At 39.5% G+C, this 17,281-nt stretch overlaps 1 protein-coding gene across 1 annotated transcript; it reads right to left on the bottom strand.

The window, feature by feature from the left end:
* Nucleotides 1–547: 547 nt before the first annotated feature.
* Nucleotides 548–17,037, bottom strand: mpp2a (MAGUK p55 scaffold protein 2a). The gene is made up of 14 exons (XM_026165982.2): nucleotides 16,937–17,037; nucleotides 13,299–13,347; nucleotides 11,929–12,029; nucleotides 11,641–11,796; nucleotides 11,351–11,518; nucleotides 11,068–11,175; nucleotides 9,627–9,746; nucleotides 8,395–8,526; nucleotides 8,192–8,294; nucleotides 6,753–6,821; nucleotides 6,499–6,660; nucleotides 5,618–5,820; nucleotides 4,438–4,566; nucleotides 548–4,306 (listed from the first exon to the last, which is right to left on the bottom strand). The coding sequence occupies exons 2-14, from the start codon at nucleotides 13,327–13,329 to the stop codon at nucleotides 4,130–4,132; spliced, it is 1,659 nt and encodes a 552-aa protein (XP_026021767.1). The 5' UTR covers nucleotides 13,330–13,347; nucleotides 16,937–17,037; the 3' UTR covers nucleotides 548–4,129.
* Between the last annotated feature and the right edge of the window lie 244 nt (nucleotides 17,038–17,281).

The following is a 17,281-nucleotide window of genomic DNA, read 5'->3' on the forward strand; positions in this document are numbered from 1 at the left end:
AAATCGAACCACCAACCTTCCGATCAGTAGATGACCTGCTCTACCGCCTGAGCTACAGCCACGGTGGAAAAATGCTTTTCTTGGTTGAATGTTTTCAGAATGTCTGTGGTAAATAAAAATAAACACTGGCTTGCAGTGTCAAAGGTCGGTGCCATTATCCCCTTTATGATGTCAGACTGTGCAATAAATTGCTGGTAGGCTTCTAGTTGGCCAACATTTCTACATGGTTAGGGTTGACTTGGCGTGCTCTTGACAGTGCTGGACATTGTTTTTATGTTTTCATCTCTATGTGGAGGAAATGAGGAGCCAGAGAGACAAAAAAAAAGTAATGGTTTACACACGTTACATTAATTACCAATATCATTGGCTGGTTCCTGTTTAACTGTTTTGAGGGAAAAATGCCTTGCATCCATCATGCCACTCCAAAGTGTCTTTTATAATACTTAACTTATCAAATATAAAATTATTAAATATAAAAGTGCACATGAATAATTGAGGCTTTAAGCACCTAAAAACATGCAGAAAGAAGAAAAATAATCACAAATAATTATAATTGAATCATTTATTCTGTAGAGACAGAAGCATCACTAATAGCAGCCTTACAAAATAATTCCAAGGTTCAACACTGATTCACCGTCTAATTCAATGCATGACTGCAAAGATTTTGTTGTTTTGCCTTCAGGAAAGTCTATTATCGCAAGATCATCAAATCTTTTTGTGATTTGATGATCGTTACCGTTGCATTCATGACATTTCATTGAAAAAAGCACACAGTGAGGTTTTGGAATGTCCTCAAGAGTAATGATGGTTTTATTCCAGCATATTCAGACGTCACATGTATAGCTGCCAGGCAAAAATCTGCTTTTCTGAAGCCATCTTTAAAAACTAGAGCATAAATATAAATGTTATTTACAAAGACTGACTAAAAACTGCTCCCCTAACACAGCCTAAAGAACCAGACTCTGTTCACTGTTAAACACCAAATTTTCTTATATCGCTAAGCGATTGTGCATCAAAATACTGAGTAGCTGCCACAAAAAACACATGAAATTAAAAAATAAATACAATGATTTGTTTTACTTCAGTTGGCACTGTGGAAACTGTGACAAGTACGGTGGCCTGAGAGTGACACTACAACTGAAGGGCAAAAACAAAAAACAGACAAAAGACAACACACTGTGTTGACATCAAAATGGTGAAAATACTGTTTTACATTTATTTTGATGTAGGTCAGCTGCTGTGGTCTTCACTCTGAGGCTACCACTGACATGTCTCATACTGTAAATACGAGGGGGGAGCATCATTCCTTCTATATGATTGTGTATCTACATTCTATCTACAACCTTTTTACAGCTCACGCAAGAAATACAAAAAACAAAAACAAAAAAATCACAGACACATCAAAATGAAAAGTGCTAACTGAGAATGACAGGATGAGTGAAACAGAATAACTCATTCTGGTGAAAGAAAGCTTTGTACAATGACTTCAATGTACGGTTTCACAGCTTGTGTTTGTTTGATTTCTTCCTGATGTGTGCACTTTTATTCCATATTCTTGACACTCTGTATGTTTAGTTGAACTCTAGGTCTAGATCCACCTATAACAACCAAACATATTTGGTCCTAGAAGTTATCAGCATAAATGATGCACAGTTAAATATCAGTCATTCAGGACACAAGCATATCACTACATGTTCACTATATGTTGTACTGTGTATGTGACAAATAAAATTTGTATTTGTTTATCTCTATGACCAATAATTTCTATCATAGTTTTCCTAAAACATGATGACAACTAAATAAAAAAGAATGCTCGAGGAGAAAAACTATGACAAAGTGTATTGACACTGTTGTCATTGAATATATACTGGGCAGAAAGGAGGCGATCCAATTAGAAATAATCTCTCTCTTTTTTGGTCAGGTTAGTTGTGCGTATTTCATCTGCTGCTGACTAACAGGGTAAGTTGGAGGGAAGCTCCCTGTTTGTCATGAAAACAAAACAAAATGTCAACACTTGAGTAGAAGAGAAGATGAGACATAGACATAAAGTGGATATTGAGGAAAATAAGATGCTTTGTAACCATTTGGAGCAACTCTTACTGGTAAAATACTTTTACACTTTATATTTAAATGAAGTCACTCAACTTCAGGATTAGCCTACTGTACTCTTATGATACTTAGTCGACTAAAACTACACTAAAATTAAAAGAGGTTAGAAGCTTAAAATACATCTACAACTAAATGGTTAAAAGACTGAAACTCAAAATTAGCTGTCAAAATGTTACGGAGTGAGTTGACTGAATTCTTACAGGAATTTTTCAGTGTCTGCGAACAATTATTAAATTTGGAATATGATGAGAAACCTATACAGAAATCAAATAGAAAATCATCAAGTAAATGGTGATGTTTTAAATCAGGCCTGTAGGGTTTTAGACAACACCCTGGGTCAGCACACCTGAATCAAACGATTAGTTCATTACCAGGCCTCTGGAGAACTTCAAGACATGTTGATTTTAGCCATTTAAATCAGCGGTGTTGGATCAAGGACATCTAAAACCTGCAGGATACCGGCTCTTGAGGCCTGGAGTTCTGTTTTAAATGAACAGTGTATCTCCTAAGACTCATTCTATGATTTGCTCTTAATAGTGGCCACATTCACATTTAGACATGGAACTGAATTAAAGAGGCTTCAGGTTTAGTAACAGAACCATGAGAAGAGGCCAGCATTATGAGTAAATCATGATTTAAGAAAAACAGTTAACAGCTGAATGCAGAGCTCCAGACTTCTCATTTATTTCTTTGTCCTATTTTTTTCAGCACCTGCTCCATAGGATGAAGAAGATATTCGTTGATTCTTTTTTGTTCTCTAAATCATAGTTTAATCCATGTGACCCACCCAGTATGCTACTTATTGAAAAACTGTTAATGAAGCGACTGTGCCGCACACTGAAACAAAGTTAAAATGAGATTATAGTGAAATGTGACGAGCTGTTTTTTTATGATAGGTGAAGATATCTAGAAAAAATGTTTCTTTCTGTTTAAACCTGGCTGAGAGGTTTCATGCTAGGTTTTGATCGAGATCAGGGGTCTCAAACTCTAGTCCTTGAGGACTGAAGTGGCTATTCAGCTATTTGATTCACGTTACAGCAGCTCATGAGTGAATGAACATGGAGCAATAAAAGTACTTTTAGAAGTAAATTTTTCCAAACAACATTACTCAAATTTAGTAGGGTTAGGGGTTGCATGCAGTCAAGTTCTATAGTCAAGTGCTATACTCTTGCTAATGACCTACTAATTGTATTCAGTTGTGTTGCAACAGGTATACGTGGTTCAGGACACCGGCCCTCGAGGACTGGAGTTTGAGACCCCTGGTCTGGATGTGATGTTAACTTTGACTTTTCAAACAAATTGAATCTGTTATTGCCACTGATGGTCATGTACCATTTAGATGCTATTGCTCAGTGATTAGTGTCTCTAACCAATAAAAGTTGAAATCAAATCTTTTTAAAAGCCTGAAAGAGATGTCCTTTCACTTTTCAACCAACTCCAGAACAAGAGACATTTTTTAAAGATTATGACGGCCTCACCAGACTTAACCTGAAAAAAGCTTTACCCATGGGTGTGAGGGGATTGATAGGAAACCTTATACAACTTAACCTTTATGCAAAACATCCACATTTACTGTAGAAGGCAGTGGGAAACTATTTTTGATTTCATGATGAGAAACTGTACACTTACAAAAGTGAAAGATGGAGCTTGCTTGTTCCTAATGGCACTGAGTTACATTGAGATGGCACTGATTAAATGCAAAAAATGTAAACAATGACAATGTCTGATGATAATCATCAGTAATGGCACATGTCTTTGCTCTGAAGTCTCTATGTAAACAGGAACACACATGCATATGCACACTTTTTGAAATGAAGGGTTTTTTTCCACCTCCTCGTTCATCTCTTTCCTTCTTCAATTCCACGCTTTCTTTGCAGCACTGAAAATATATCCTGTTTAAATTATGGAAATTTGAGAAGTTATCCTGTAAAGTCATTACCCATCATTTATACTCAGTGGAATATTTTCAGTGCCTGCTTCCTTTCTTGTTCCCTCCCTCCTCAGTCCAGCACGTCTCTTTCTAGAACACCCAGGTGACCGGGACCCACTGGGGGTTTTTGGAAACCGTTTCCAGCGCTGCTTTGACGGTGCGGTATGTCTCGTCGAGGTTGTCGTTGACAATGCTGAGGTCAAAGTAGTGACCATAAGCTGTCTGGATTTTAGCACTCTCATCGCACGTCCTCTGCAGCTCTTCATCCTGTGAAGGAAAACAGATAGCAGGGCTGTTAATCACAGGACTTCTGCTTTGACTGATTTCTCATTATTTGCTGCTTCCTGAGTTATTCATCTTCTTTATGTGCATATGGTTGTACTGTGAGCAATTCCTACCATCAGCGTCTTGGTGACGACCCCTGCCTCTGCAGCTGACTGATTTATGGCCTTGAGCACCTCGAACTCTGGAGCTTGAAGGAACACGATGTAGGGCAAGAACTCAGAGGTCCGCAGAACTTTGAGAGACTAAAATTAAGACACGCAAGCAAAATCAACACAAGTACATTAGACTGAAAGAGTCTCTTGCAGGCTCTAAACTTTTTGACCCACCACAATCCACCACAAGTTACCGACTGACGAGAGTGAAAGACTGTTTTCTCTTATCAGTACTCTTAATAAGATGCCCTTGAGTGAGGCACATGACACTATGTTGACTGAATGGGACTGACTGTGTCAAACAGATTTAAGATAAAGTAGAGAAGTTGTCATGGGATTACAATGTGAGGAATGTGGAGGGTTTTATTTTGTGGACCCAAATGGATGCAGGAGATCAAAGTCTCTCTCCCACCCCATGCAGGAGACTCTGACAGCACTGAGCAGCTGCTTCAGTGGCTGCAGCACCCACCATGTGGGACAGAGAGATTTCACAGGTCTTTCCTTCCAACTGCTGTCAGATTCTACAACATGGTCTCTTCAGATGACACACACACACACACACACACACACACACACACACACACACACACACACACACACACACACACACACACACACACACACATCCAATACACTGTGTTAACCTTCGCCCAGTCTCCCTTGTATGCAATATTATGCACAATGCTTATGTGCAATACCACGTGCAAATTTTTCTACTTTAAGGCCATGTACTGGTTAGTGATCACCATGTTTTATGTGGACGGAGCGGCCTTGACTTGATGGCGGGATCAGAAAAGCAGAGAAGATGAAGAAGAAGCGAAAAGCAAAGTCACAGAAAAAGATGAAAACTATCTAAAGTTTGTGACCATTTCAAACAAAGGAAAACCAAAAATGCTGTACAGTGTGTTCATGGTAAAACTGAATCAGCTTACCACAATAGCACAACGACATTGATTCAGCATCTCAAGCACAACGTAAGTTAGAGCATTTCACTTTAATAAACTGGCAATAGAAACTATTAGAAGCATGTGTGTAATGTATACAGGATTCTGTCAAATTAGCCCCTAATTTTCACACAAGACAGTAAAGGTGCTGCTGCTTATGATTACTGCTAAAACAGAAAAGTCTTGTATGTGCACACCTGAGGGTTGGCGTCCAGTATGCAGACCCGCCCTGCCTCCACCACCTCATGTATGGAGTCGATCTTCAAGCCGTACAGGTTGCCCTCATACTCTCCATGTTCTAGATAGCGCCCGTTCTTGATGTCTGTTTCCATTTTGCTGCGGGTAGTGAAAGCAAACATCCGACTCTCTCGCTCTCCCTTTTTGGGTTTTCTGGAGGTGTCTGCGCAAATACAAGGAAGGGAAGTTACTATGATCAGTTTATTAGCTCAAGCCAGCTAACATAGCTCTCCAACCCAAAATGTAAAAATTTTTAGATGGATGGTGGACATTTTAGTCAGTTTGTCTGCCACATTTGGTAGCAGACCCCACTCTGAAAAGTTGTTTTAATAAAATCTTCTGCTATTAAAGTCTAAACTGTGGCCATTCCTTTTTCAACCCTTTGAGAAACATTAAAGGTGAGTATTGATCTATATTAGTCCAAATAGCTCTAATAGGTTGCTCTAGCCTTTCCCAGTAATATCTTCCCTTGGGGCCTATTGTACAGGCCTCTGAAACCATCCCAGGATAACAAGTGCCACAACAGGTGCAATCAAAAAGGTTTGACCTGCAAAGTTAGTCAGCTTTTTTCCTATCAGGGGAAGCAGGGAAGACATCTGGACATGAAGGCAGTCAGGTTGAGCGAGTCCCCTCTGCACCATCTACTGGCTGAGACTCAGATGATGCAGAGGGGACTGATCAGAGGATCAGGGATCAAGATGTTTTTTAATCAGAGAGCCGAAATCAACTTCCTGCATAGGGGTTTGTGGGCCTACCGATCGACTCAATATAACAAAAAAACAATTCTAGCTACTTTAGCAATAAGAAGCAATAAGGCAATGGAATATATCAGACTTCATACATGGAATTATGGTCCCAAAGAGCTGTGGATCCCTCAGTAGAAGCTTATTCTTTAGTCTCCGCCTCCCCACACCTTGAGCACCTATCAGAATCAGAGTCTTCCTCTTGAAAGGTGGGACCTTGGCCACCTCCTCATAGAGCAGTATCTCATGTCTGTCAAACTCTGAGGGTGAACAAAGAGCAGAAAGTAAGGACGAAGCAGTAGGAATATTTTACCCCAGCAGAGCTAAACTGATCCTGGCCCTGTTTTATTACCTGCATTTTTGGTGGTCACATACATCATCTTCTTCTTCTTCTTTCCTCCAACACCAGTACACAGATTTCCTGTTGCATTGTTGGAGCACAGCATTAGTGTAGGCAGAGAACTGAAGCCAAACTTCAAACTAAAGTAATTTATGAGCATCAGTCATGTTTCACAACTACTAACTTGTACTCATTTGCCCACAAGCTGGCTTGTAATGATCAGTCATGTTCATGCATGTGTCTCTGCCAGATATTATGTCTCATACACATTTAATTTTTCCTCTTTAAGTTCTAATATTCATGTTTGTGCTTCTAAAAGGGGAATTAGATCTACTGGATCTACTGATAAGAGCTCCCTTACAGAACAAAACCCTTTCTGTGAACTCGAACTGAATTAGCAGTTGTTCGAATGCTTATGCAAATCTCACATTTACAGAAGTGTAAAAAATGACACATCATTGACTGGTAACGTTTAGCAAAGAAAACCTTTTTTCTTTTACAAAGGTTGGACATCAGAGAGCGATGGTTCTTATATGCCATAATAACTGGGGTAACTCCCACATATGAAAGTGGGAGTATGTTCAAACTTCTTTTCTTGTAATCTAATACAGGTTCATGCTATAATGCTCAATGTTATATTGAAAATATTTCTTATAAAAAGTTAAGTCTAAATATTCTTAAAACATTGTAGACCAGTGCACTGGCACATTGTGAAATTTAAACATGTGAGCAAACTTCATGTACCTGGCGTGTTTGTGCACCACCACACGGCAGTGACAAATAATCAATAAACCATGGGCTGCAGCAACACACACCAGACATGTGAACATAATGCCCTTCCTTAATGAACACCTACTTAATACTTAACACTTTCAGAAGTCTTTTTTTTTTGCTGACATATGTTTATTAACGATTTATATTTCTGTTTACAGTATAATATGCTAATATAGTTCAATACAAATGGGTCATATTCTGTTGTGTTCATGAAACATTTTTGGCTTTTACCCCAAAGCTGTAAAAGGCTGATGGAGTACTGTCGTCACCCTGCAGGGCAGCAGCTTGGACACTCACGTTTGTGAATGCTATAACTCCAAAATGTGCCAATGTGGGATTTTGAAATGTTTTGGATTTTGAAGGTGCAGCTACTAAAATTTCAGATGAGTTTGAATCTCAGCGACACTGACCTCAAGGTTTCTTCAAGTTTCCTGAAAATCTTGTGATGCAATAATTCAAGGAGGAAGTCACCTATGATTATCTAACTGATACCATCCACTAGGAGGCTGCAGAGCAACACTGGCAACCACCAGTATTTTAATAATATTTTACATCCATAGTGAGATGATTTCATTAAGGCCCAAAACACACACTGCGTCCATGCTTTGATTAGAATCCAGGCCCTCTGTTAAAATAAAGTCACCATCATCACAACCTTATTCGTTCTTTCATATTACCTGCAGGTGCCAGCTCCACATCTCTCTTGACAAAAGCTTTCCTTTTTTCCTCAAGCATCTGACTAGGGATTAACCCAGCACTCCCACCTTCCACGTGACGTGCCTGCACAACAAATGAAGAAAAAATTAGCAAAGCAATCCAAAGATATGAAAATGTGCACACAGGAAGCTATAACATGTTCACATAAATACTATTCTGTCACCTGCCACCAGTTGACATCATCCTGATTGACTATTTGCAGGATATCCCCGGTCTCAAACCTTAACCCCGCCTCCTTGCAAGGAATCAGGTTGTCGTTGGCTGGGTCATAATCATAGTGACACTTAAAGAATACCTGGAGAAATACATAGAGGTACACATCTTTATTTCAGTGGTGCATCCCAAGTTAAAATCCCTTTAAGACTAGAACTGCTAGGAGGGGTTCATGTTACCACAGGTGCCATTACTGAGGTGCTGCTTGCAGTAATGGCAAAGATGCCATTTTTTAAGTTCACTTAAGTTGTTTATTTCATCAAATTTTTCTAATTTTAAGTCAGATTTGGCAAAACAAGGATTTAAGGTGAATTTTGAGGGATTTGAATGGTTTCATCAATGAGTTTTAAAATTTAATTGCAGGTTGTAAAGTTTAAAACACACTTTAGAATAAATAAACAAAGACTGGACAAAACTACCACAACAGCTTACACACTTAAAAAATATAATTAAGACCAAACCTGCACACTACCCTGCCTCAGTCCGCAGCTTCACCTGCTGAGGTGCTGCTCAGGCCTGAAAGTGAGCAGGGCGCTGTTCTCTTGATTTCACTCTTTAGTTATTTGGATTAGTTCCCCACACTCTGGAGTCTCTGTTCATTTCAGTTCCCTATGCTGCCCTACACAGCAAGTTACATACCTGGTTCTCCATGCCTTCGGTCCCACAGTCTGCCCAGCTCAATATCCCACCCTGAGCCCAGCAGCAATTACTCATGTTTCATCTAACTACATTCCCCTACATATTTATTTATCAATCACATATAGCTAGCTCTGACTCATGTAACAGCAGCATTTAAGTCAAAATGTGTGTAAACAATCGTATTGCTAGGCAGCCCAATGTGGCACAACAGTGATTTTACATCAGTTTCTATGCGGTCGAAATAACATCCTTGGTGGTTCTATGTAAAAATGGTTATACTTTCTTTTCTCTTTTGATCCCAAACACCCCAAAATTCAGTATTTGATGAAGAAATCCATTTTTAAAACAGCATGAAATATGAGATCACGTGGTTTTAATTTAACAGAGGTCAAAACAAGGTTCTAGTGTTAATGAAAATAAGTTTCTAACAATGAAATTCAGTTAATAACCAAAAAATAAATAAATAAATAGAAACCCTGACAAATAAGGAGAATAGATTTAGCCCCATGTGTCTATTCTGTGTGTGGTGTGTTTATGTGTCACCTGTACAGGTGGTATGGATTCATGATAACTTGGCAGTATCTTCAGAACCACAATTCCACTAGCTGCTTGCAGCTCTTCCTGTAAAACCCTGGGGTCCCTGCCCACTTCTCGTCCATTCGCCTGTCAGTAAAGTAGACAACAAGAGTAATGACAAAAAAGATTCCTTACATGTCTTAAAGGTTAAGCGAAAGGGTTTTAAACAGCTGACTAGAGTTTTACATTTAAATTTGCAAATTCGATCAGTTGGCTTAAATATTTACAGAACTTTGAAGCATGTAAAAATTAAAAGCCTCTTGTGGACTATGCAGATGACGGACAAATTGAACAACTGAAAATGTACTCTTAAGGTGTTAGCCCACTACAGAGCACCAGAACAGGTCCCAATAGCCCTGTCAGGAGGGATAGACCTGCCCAGTGCAAGCAAGCTACACCACAGAGTATTTAAACACAGGTAAGTATCTGCTCAAACATCCACTCAAAAGAAATAAAGTTCCACAGATTCCAGGAGTGAAACTCCAATAACTGCAGCACCAAAACCCCCTGAATAAAATGTCAAAAAAACAAACTTTCACTAGCAAATGATCCTTACTTTTGCTATTTTTTCCTGATCTATTCATTTGCACAGTATTGGGATTGAACTGCTGTGGGTTTCTGCCCCATGCTTTCATAAGAACACATAGTTTACCTCGCCATCTAGTGGTTAAACAATAGTATGGACACAGATTTATGCATTTAGACTTTCAGAACGCCGTGATCAATAAACAGCTGATAAACAACAGATTTTTTCTTATGGTAGTTGTGGAGGTACGCAAATAATCTGGGGCACTTCATGCTTGAGCCTGACCTTGAGTCATAGCGGTTAACAAGTTGACACTCAAGAAGAAATAAACACAAGAGAACAAGAGTCGATAAGTAAATGCTTAACGAGACGATTGATACGGTAATACGGTAATATCGGTAAGCTTCATATGTAAATCAGGCGGGAACTCAGAACAGCATAAAAAAAACTGGAGACATGTGAAACAGCTACTGCTGTAAAAATAGCTTCACTCCCAAGAATCACAGGGACAGTGGGCCAGGTGCACTGATTTCCTGGAGTCTCAGCTGGTCTCCTGTTAACCTCACAGTGAGACACATTTTAATGTAGATGAAACAATGGAAATATAATGCTTTACAAAGTGAGCTTTGGAGACGTTACCTCTGAACAGTCTGCAGTAGCTGTCTACATGTTTCTGTCGGCTCTTGCATTCATAGGACGGATAGTCTTAGCAGGAAACCAAAAAGTATATTCTTCATCAAATACTAACTTACTGAAAAAAGTAAACAACTATCCTATAGAACTAAAAATGCAAGGTTCCACCATAAACCAATAAATTAGAGGATAATTGAAAATGAAACTAAGGAAAACAAAAAACAAACAAAAAAGAAAAAAGCAACACACCTCTTTGATGATATCGCCGACGTGCAGCAGCCCTTGTTGGTCTATCATCCCACCATGAAGAATACGAGCTATCACCAGCTCCCCACCCTCCACCTTGAATGTCACACCCTGGAATACAGTTATTACTGGCTATTATCTCCATCATTAACACTAATAAAAATCTGCATCCATAACCCAAATGGCACCAGCATACAACCCACACAAGCATTTATTATTTCACAAACTGAATGTTTTTAAATGGGAAACACAAAAGGTGCAAACAGTCCAAATTCTAATAACCTACCAGATGCTCCCCGGCTATTTTGCGTATGCCCACCATGCGGATGGCATCAGGTGGAAGGTGGTTGTGTGCTTGGCTGTCTTCTGGTTCATGATCCACAAAGTCACATGGGCTGGGAGGTGGACTTTCACATGCTTGAGCTGCCACTGAATCATGTGTCTCCAGCAGAGACTGAGGCACAAAATATCATGCATGAAATATTCGTTTTCCTTCAATTAACCACCTCTGTGACTGGAATACAGTGAAAACACAAAGTGGGAAACACTGTGTGTGTGACTTTGTGTGTTCCACACCTGGAAGTGAGGCTGCGTGAGAATGCGAGCAAGCTCGGCTGCGGTGTCAGAACGATTGGTGAATGGGTCCAGGTCTCTCAGGATCTCCTGCAGGAGCTCCACATTATTCTCCCTCACGGGTGACAACCGTGGCTCCTTCAGGCTCTCCTCTTGCTCCTTACGCACAAATACAAACACGGTTACAAAGATGAGAGCGTGCTGCAAGTGCAAGTATGAATGACAGAAGCGCAGCAAAATTTATTGAATTTAAAATATGTGTGTGCACGAGTGCATCTGTGTGAAGCCTACCAGAGGGCTTTCCATGATGCCTTTGAGGTAAATGAGGTCCAGGTCATTGGCTGTGGTGGAGCTGGCCGTGCTGTCGCTCATTGCGTCCAACACTTGGGGCACTGTGACACACACACACACACACACACACACACACACACACACACACACACACACACACACACACACACACACACAGTGAAGGGAAGAACAACATTAAGTAAGGGAAACATGGTAAATGAGACCGTAACAAATGACACAGAGCTTGTGTCTATAGTTGTAACTCTGCTTTAAACAAGCACCTGGCTTCCTGGTTTTAACAAAGCTGTGATGTAACTGTCTGAATTCTGCTCATTATAGGGAAATTCCTCATTGGAATTCAACATCCTTTTAGTTTCAAAAATAGATACTTACGCGAGTATGAGTTTATAACTCCATATTAATCTAATGGCATGGGTTAAAAAAGCTGCAGACTGTGTGTTGTGTCAGGTAGGGGATACTGTAGGGCTGACAAATCAATCAAAACCGACATTCAGGACCTCAAATTGACATTTTTTGTCTTTAAATTCAGTTAATACTCCCCCCAGTGTGTACTGTCTCCTTTAAAACATACTACCGAGTGTGGTGGCACACGGTCTGTTGTTTGGATGCATTTTTGGCTTTAGGAACGACAACATTGAACAAAGAGAAGAAAACAGAAAGCTGCAGGCTAAAATCATGTGCTAGAGAAATGAACTGTACATGTATTGCTTTGCTTTGCTTTGGAAGTTTGAGAAAATTTCAACTTGCCAGCACAGCTTGTTAGCCGGAATGCTGCCTTAAGGTTAAAGTTTAAAGTTGAAATTTAAAATGAAAGAAAACTAGATTATGACTCATAAATACAGCCTACAGCAGTGCTGCTATGTACAAAACTGCAGTGAATTTAAGAATTTCTATATTTAGTCATATTCAAGGGAAGTATGCTACAATGTAACAAGCTGCAATTATGTAATTTTTTCATTTTTATTTATTTTAGTATTTTCATATTATTGAATTTGATATTACCAGATGTAATCAAAGGCCACAGGTGTAAGCAAACCAGCATCATATATATATATATATATATATATATATATACTACAGCGCTATCATAAATATTGGTATTTGGGGGCATCAGTCTTTTCCTGGAGGATATTCTACAGTGTAGCTGTAACTCTAAAACATCTGTTATCATTAATTAGCTTACAAAGAGCAAATACCACCATTTTTCAGATTAGTAACACATTCTCATATTTCTGGTTTTTAATCTTTTGTGAAACTGGATTTTAGGAGAGAGCTGTGAATAAAGAAAACAGAAAAAAACAATCATGTGGCGATGCTAAGCTGATGTGGAGTATAGTGTTTGGTCTCACCAGGCTCTGTCCTGGTGGAGGCCACGGGCATGGTAGAGCTGCAGTAAATCTGAGAAGGACAGAAAGAAAAAAAGGAAAGAATGATCAACAAAATAAATGTAAGTGCAGGTCTGAAAATAAGACACTGACAATAATGATAAAGACGTTCAATGAACACCAACATTTTAAAAAAGCTTGTTTCCTTCGCTGCTACATTCAGATGGGGATGATTTAGTACAAATGATGATGTCCTCTATTCATGCCGTGCAAACCACCTGCTTTTAAACTCACTGGGCAACTTGCAATACAAAGATAAACACTTTCACATGAATAAAAGCCTCAAGATTGGAACCAATTGGACAAGTTAACACTCTTAATATATAGGCCACTGCACCACTTACACGCAGTGCAGTACACCACTACAGCCTCAGTAATACACATTTTTTAAAAACAGCCTTTGAGCTTATATGATTTTACCAGGCTTTTTTACTCCTATAAATGGCTGCAGGAAGAAGAAAAAGGGGAGAGCACAATTGCAAGTAATGTACTGGCATAGAAACATAAACACTACAGCCAGGGTAGCTATTTATCCATTTAGGCCTGAAGCTAAATAGCTGAGCTGATATATCTCACATGCACTACAGCTCTGAGTTTTTTTAGTGATCATCTGACAGAAGTGGATATGAGACCAAAAAATTGGAGAGTTGTCAGTTATCATAGATATATGAAGAACCAAATCTGGGCTTTAACATGTTTTTCTGTTCAGTTCTGACATTTTAGTAATTATTTTTATAGCATGATTTAAAAAAGCAGATTCAGCAGTCTAAAATATTCATGTTAAACATTTTAATCATCCTTTTCTGTCGAGACTTATGCTGCCATCCTGCTGACTGAGAGTAACAACCGCGTGATAATAACTGATGACTGGGTTCAGTGTGTGCTATAAATTAGCATGAGATAAAACTGCACTGCTCAGTTGCTGCACGTGGGAATGTTTGCGGGTGTATACGGTATGCTCGTGTTTTTGAACCCCCTCCCCGCCATAACGCAGCACGACAAACACACAGGGTGCAGTGATGTCAGCGACTGAGGGTGGAGCTCCACTGATTGTTCTGGAATTGAACATGCCTGGCAAAAGGGGAGGGGGAGGGCATGTGGGTGTGACTAATCTATACACTGCCAAGACAGCACACACGATACAATGGCAATACAGAGAAAGTGAGAAGGGAACAAAGAGGCACACATCCCCTTTAATGCTTTCTATCTATCTATGCATTTATCTATGCTTGTTGCTATGACAAGCTGCTGTTGCAGTTTGTGGCTGCCATGGAAACTCATCTTCCCTCAGTTTTGCCTTCACACACACACCCTGCTGTTTATACTAGAGTAGGCATTACACAACACCTCAGGCAAAAGTGGATGACGTAAAAGGAGAAGCTGTAAGAGTGAGACGTGTGGAACGGGATGGACTGGATGTAAAGTATAATGTCTGAAAGATGAGATTCACACCATCATCCAGCTTTGATGCACATTTTATCCAAGCTGATGACAACAAATGTGAAAGAAAACATTACAAGATTTTAATCTTGGATACTACCCTGACCTGTTTGGGTCTAGACTGGCGACAGCAAAACTCCATGAATAATAATGAACACCATAAAAGAGAGAAACTGACTGAGCATAGGATGCTTCGGTGCTTAGCACTGTTGTCTCACAGTGAAACTTTTTAAAGTTCAAACCTGCGCCTTCCTTTTTCAATCTGTTCTTCCAGTTTCCTCCAGTAGCTCCAGTTTCTTCCCAAACTGAAAACACGTCAGGTTAATTCCCCTGACCAAGGGACTAGCCTACTGGCTGCCCACTGCTCTTAAAAGGGGCACCCCCAAATCATATTTACATATTTACATTTTACTCCAGTCTGTAGTACCATTTATCCAACTAAATTATTTTGGTTATGAGTCACCTAGTTTATTCCGTGTGTGTGTGTGTGTGTGTGTGTGTGTGTGTGTGTGTGTGTGCGTGTGTGTGTGTGTGTGTGTGTGTGTGTATCCTCAGTGTGAAAAAAACAAAAAACAGATGTTGCAAATCTAAGTAGAACCACGGACGGTGCGCCTGAACTGAACTCACACTGTGTATGTATGACTCATCAAATAAATGCACATCGTGAGTAGCAGCATAACTTCACTGAGCTGTATGACAATGAGTATGGGAGTACAATACTTTTTCTCTTTTGTTGATATTACTGATGAGGACGTGGACTCATTCTATGTGGATGAAGTAGGCTGCTCAGCTACTGTACATGTCAACTACAATAACAGCCCAACACAGACACATTAATGACTGTGTTTAAAATGCTGTGAAGTCCATTTGCTTTCTGCTTCCTCACACGTTCCAACAAACACCCCTCCTCGTCCTCCTGCTTCATCGTCACTTTTTTTAACACTTCTTTCCCTCACAGCTTCCTCAGCTCTGCACTCTGTCCTGCTGTCTCACTCCCCTCTGCTTTTTTAATCCTTTTTTCTTGCTTGCAGATCCCCTTAATGATGTTCCCCTCCTTCTTACCTTCCTCCCATCCTTTCCTCTCTATTACTCCCTTATTTATGCAACATCCCTGCCCCTCCTCCATTCACCCCCCACCATCATCCATCTGCTTAGCTACACCAGGACAGGCCTGCTGTATGTAAAGAAACAATTGTAGAAAGCACATGCCAGCAAAAGCTGTTTGGCTGTGTGCTGTACTACATGCCAACATGGTTTAAACTGTGTCGTTATCCTGTATTTAGTAAAGCTGGTTATTTCAAACGATTTATTCCTTAGACTTGAGCTAAAGTGCTGTTTTATCCGCATTTTCTTTTGTACTATTTTACCATTTCAAAAGGAAAATCCCAACCAAGCAGATATAATAGCTGGACTACAACTTAACTGATGACAAATGTAGTGTGATTATTGTTTCTAATCATTATTATTATTTTGAGTCTCTGAGATGATAACAAACACACAAATCATGTCAGTTACTAAACTTCAACAGCAAGAGAATTACTCAGAATTGTTATTGAATTGTTAGAATACATAATAAAAAAGAAAAAACTTTAAGAGATTTATGGTATTTAATATTATGGCTTTATTAAGCAATTTTAAAAAAGCTATATTTGTCAAGTATTAGGACAGATGAGTCTAGCTTGACAAACTGTCATAAAATTGTCAGGGTGAGTGTGACTCTAAGTCTTAAAACAGTTTAACTGGTAGCCTAACTACACTACCATTAACATAACCAATGAATCCCTCAGCAAACACACAATAAACGACACAGGTGCAAATACACCAGTGCAAGCAGAGAAGTCTACTAATTAATCTCAGGAGTCATACATAACAAAGCACCACACACACAAACACAAAAGGAGAGGGGGACAGAAAGACATGCAGATAGCCTGTCTGACAAAGGAAGATGCTAACCAAACATCACAAATGAAATGTAGCGCTAATGGCGCGCGGTTATTTAAATACACTGAGAGAACCGCGCGCACACGCGCGCACCTTTGTCAACCTAGCTTTAGTGTATCTGCTCCCTGAAATAAACAACCCTTTTATTAGGATACTTTAATGATAAGACGTCGTCTGTTAATAAAATGATATTTGCGACACATAAAAACAAACTCACCCACCTTTAAACACAACAAGAGACGCTTCCTGCCGTCTGTGATGTCTCGTGCGCTTTTTGTTGTCGTCTGGTTTCTCGGTTCTCTCTGTGACTGGAAGAGGCAGAAAAATACACAACTTCCGAGAAAACTTCAGAATAAAGGGCATTTAGCGAATAAAGCTACAATAAAATTGAATTATTAAAGCATTATATTTTTATATTTATATAAAAGTAAGAGTTGCCACTGAAATAAAAATTATAAAGCATGCAGGTAAACAAGAAGCGGGATGGGAATGTAATACTTTAACGCTTAGAATCAAGAGACTTCCGGTTGAATTGACCATATTCCCGGTGCTTTACGTAGAGGTGC

This window comes from Astatotilapia calliptera, chromosome 4 (genome assembly GCF_964374335.1).
Source record: "Astatotilapia calliptera chromosome 4, fAstCal68.1, whole genome shotgun sequence".
Taxonomy (NCBI): domain Eukaryota; kingdom Metazoa; phylum Chordata; class Actinopteri; order Cichliformes; family Cichlidae; genus Astatotilapia; species Astatotilapia calliptera.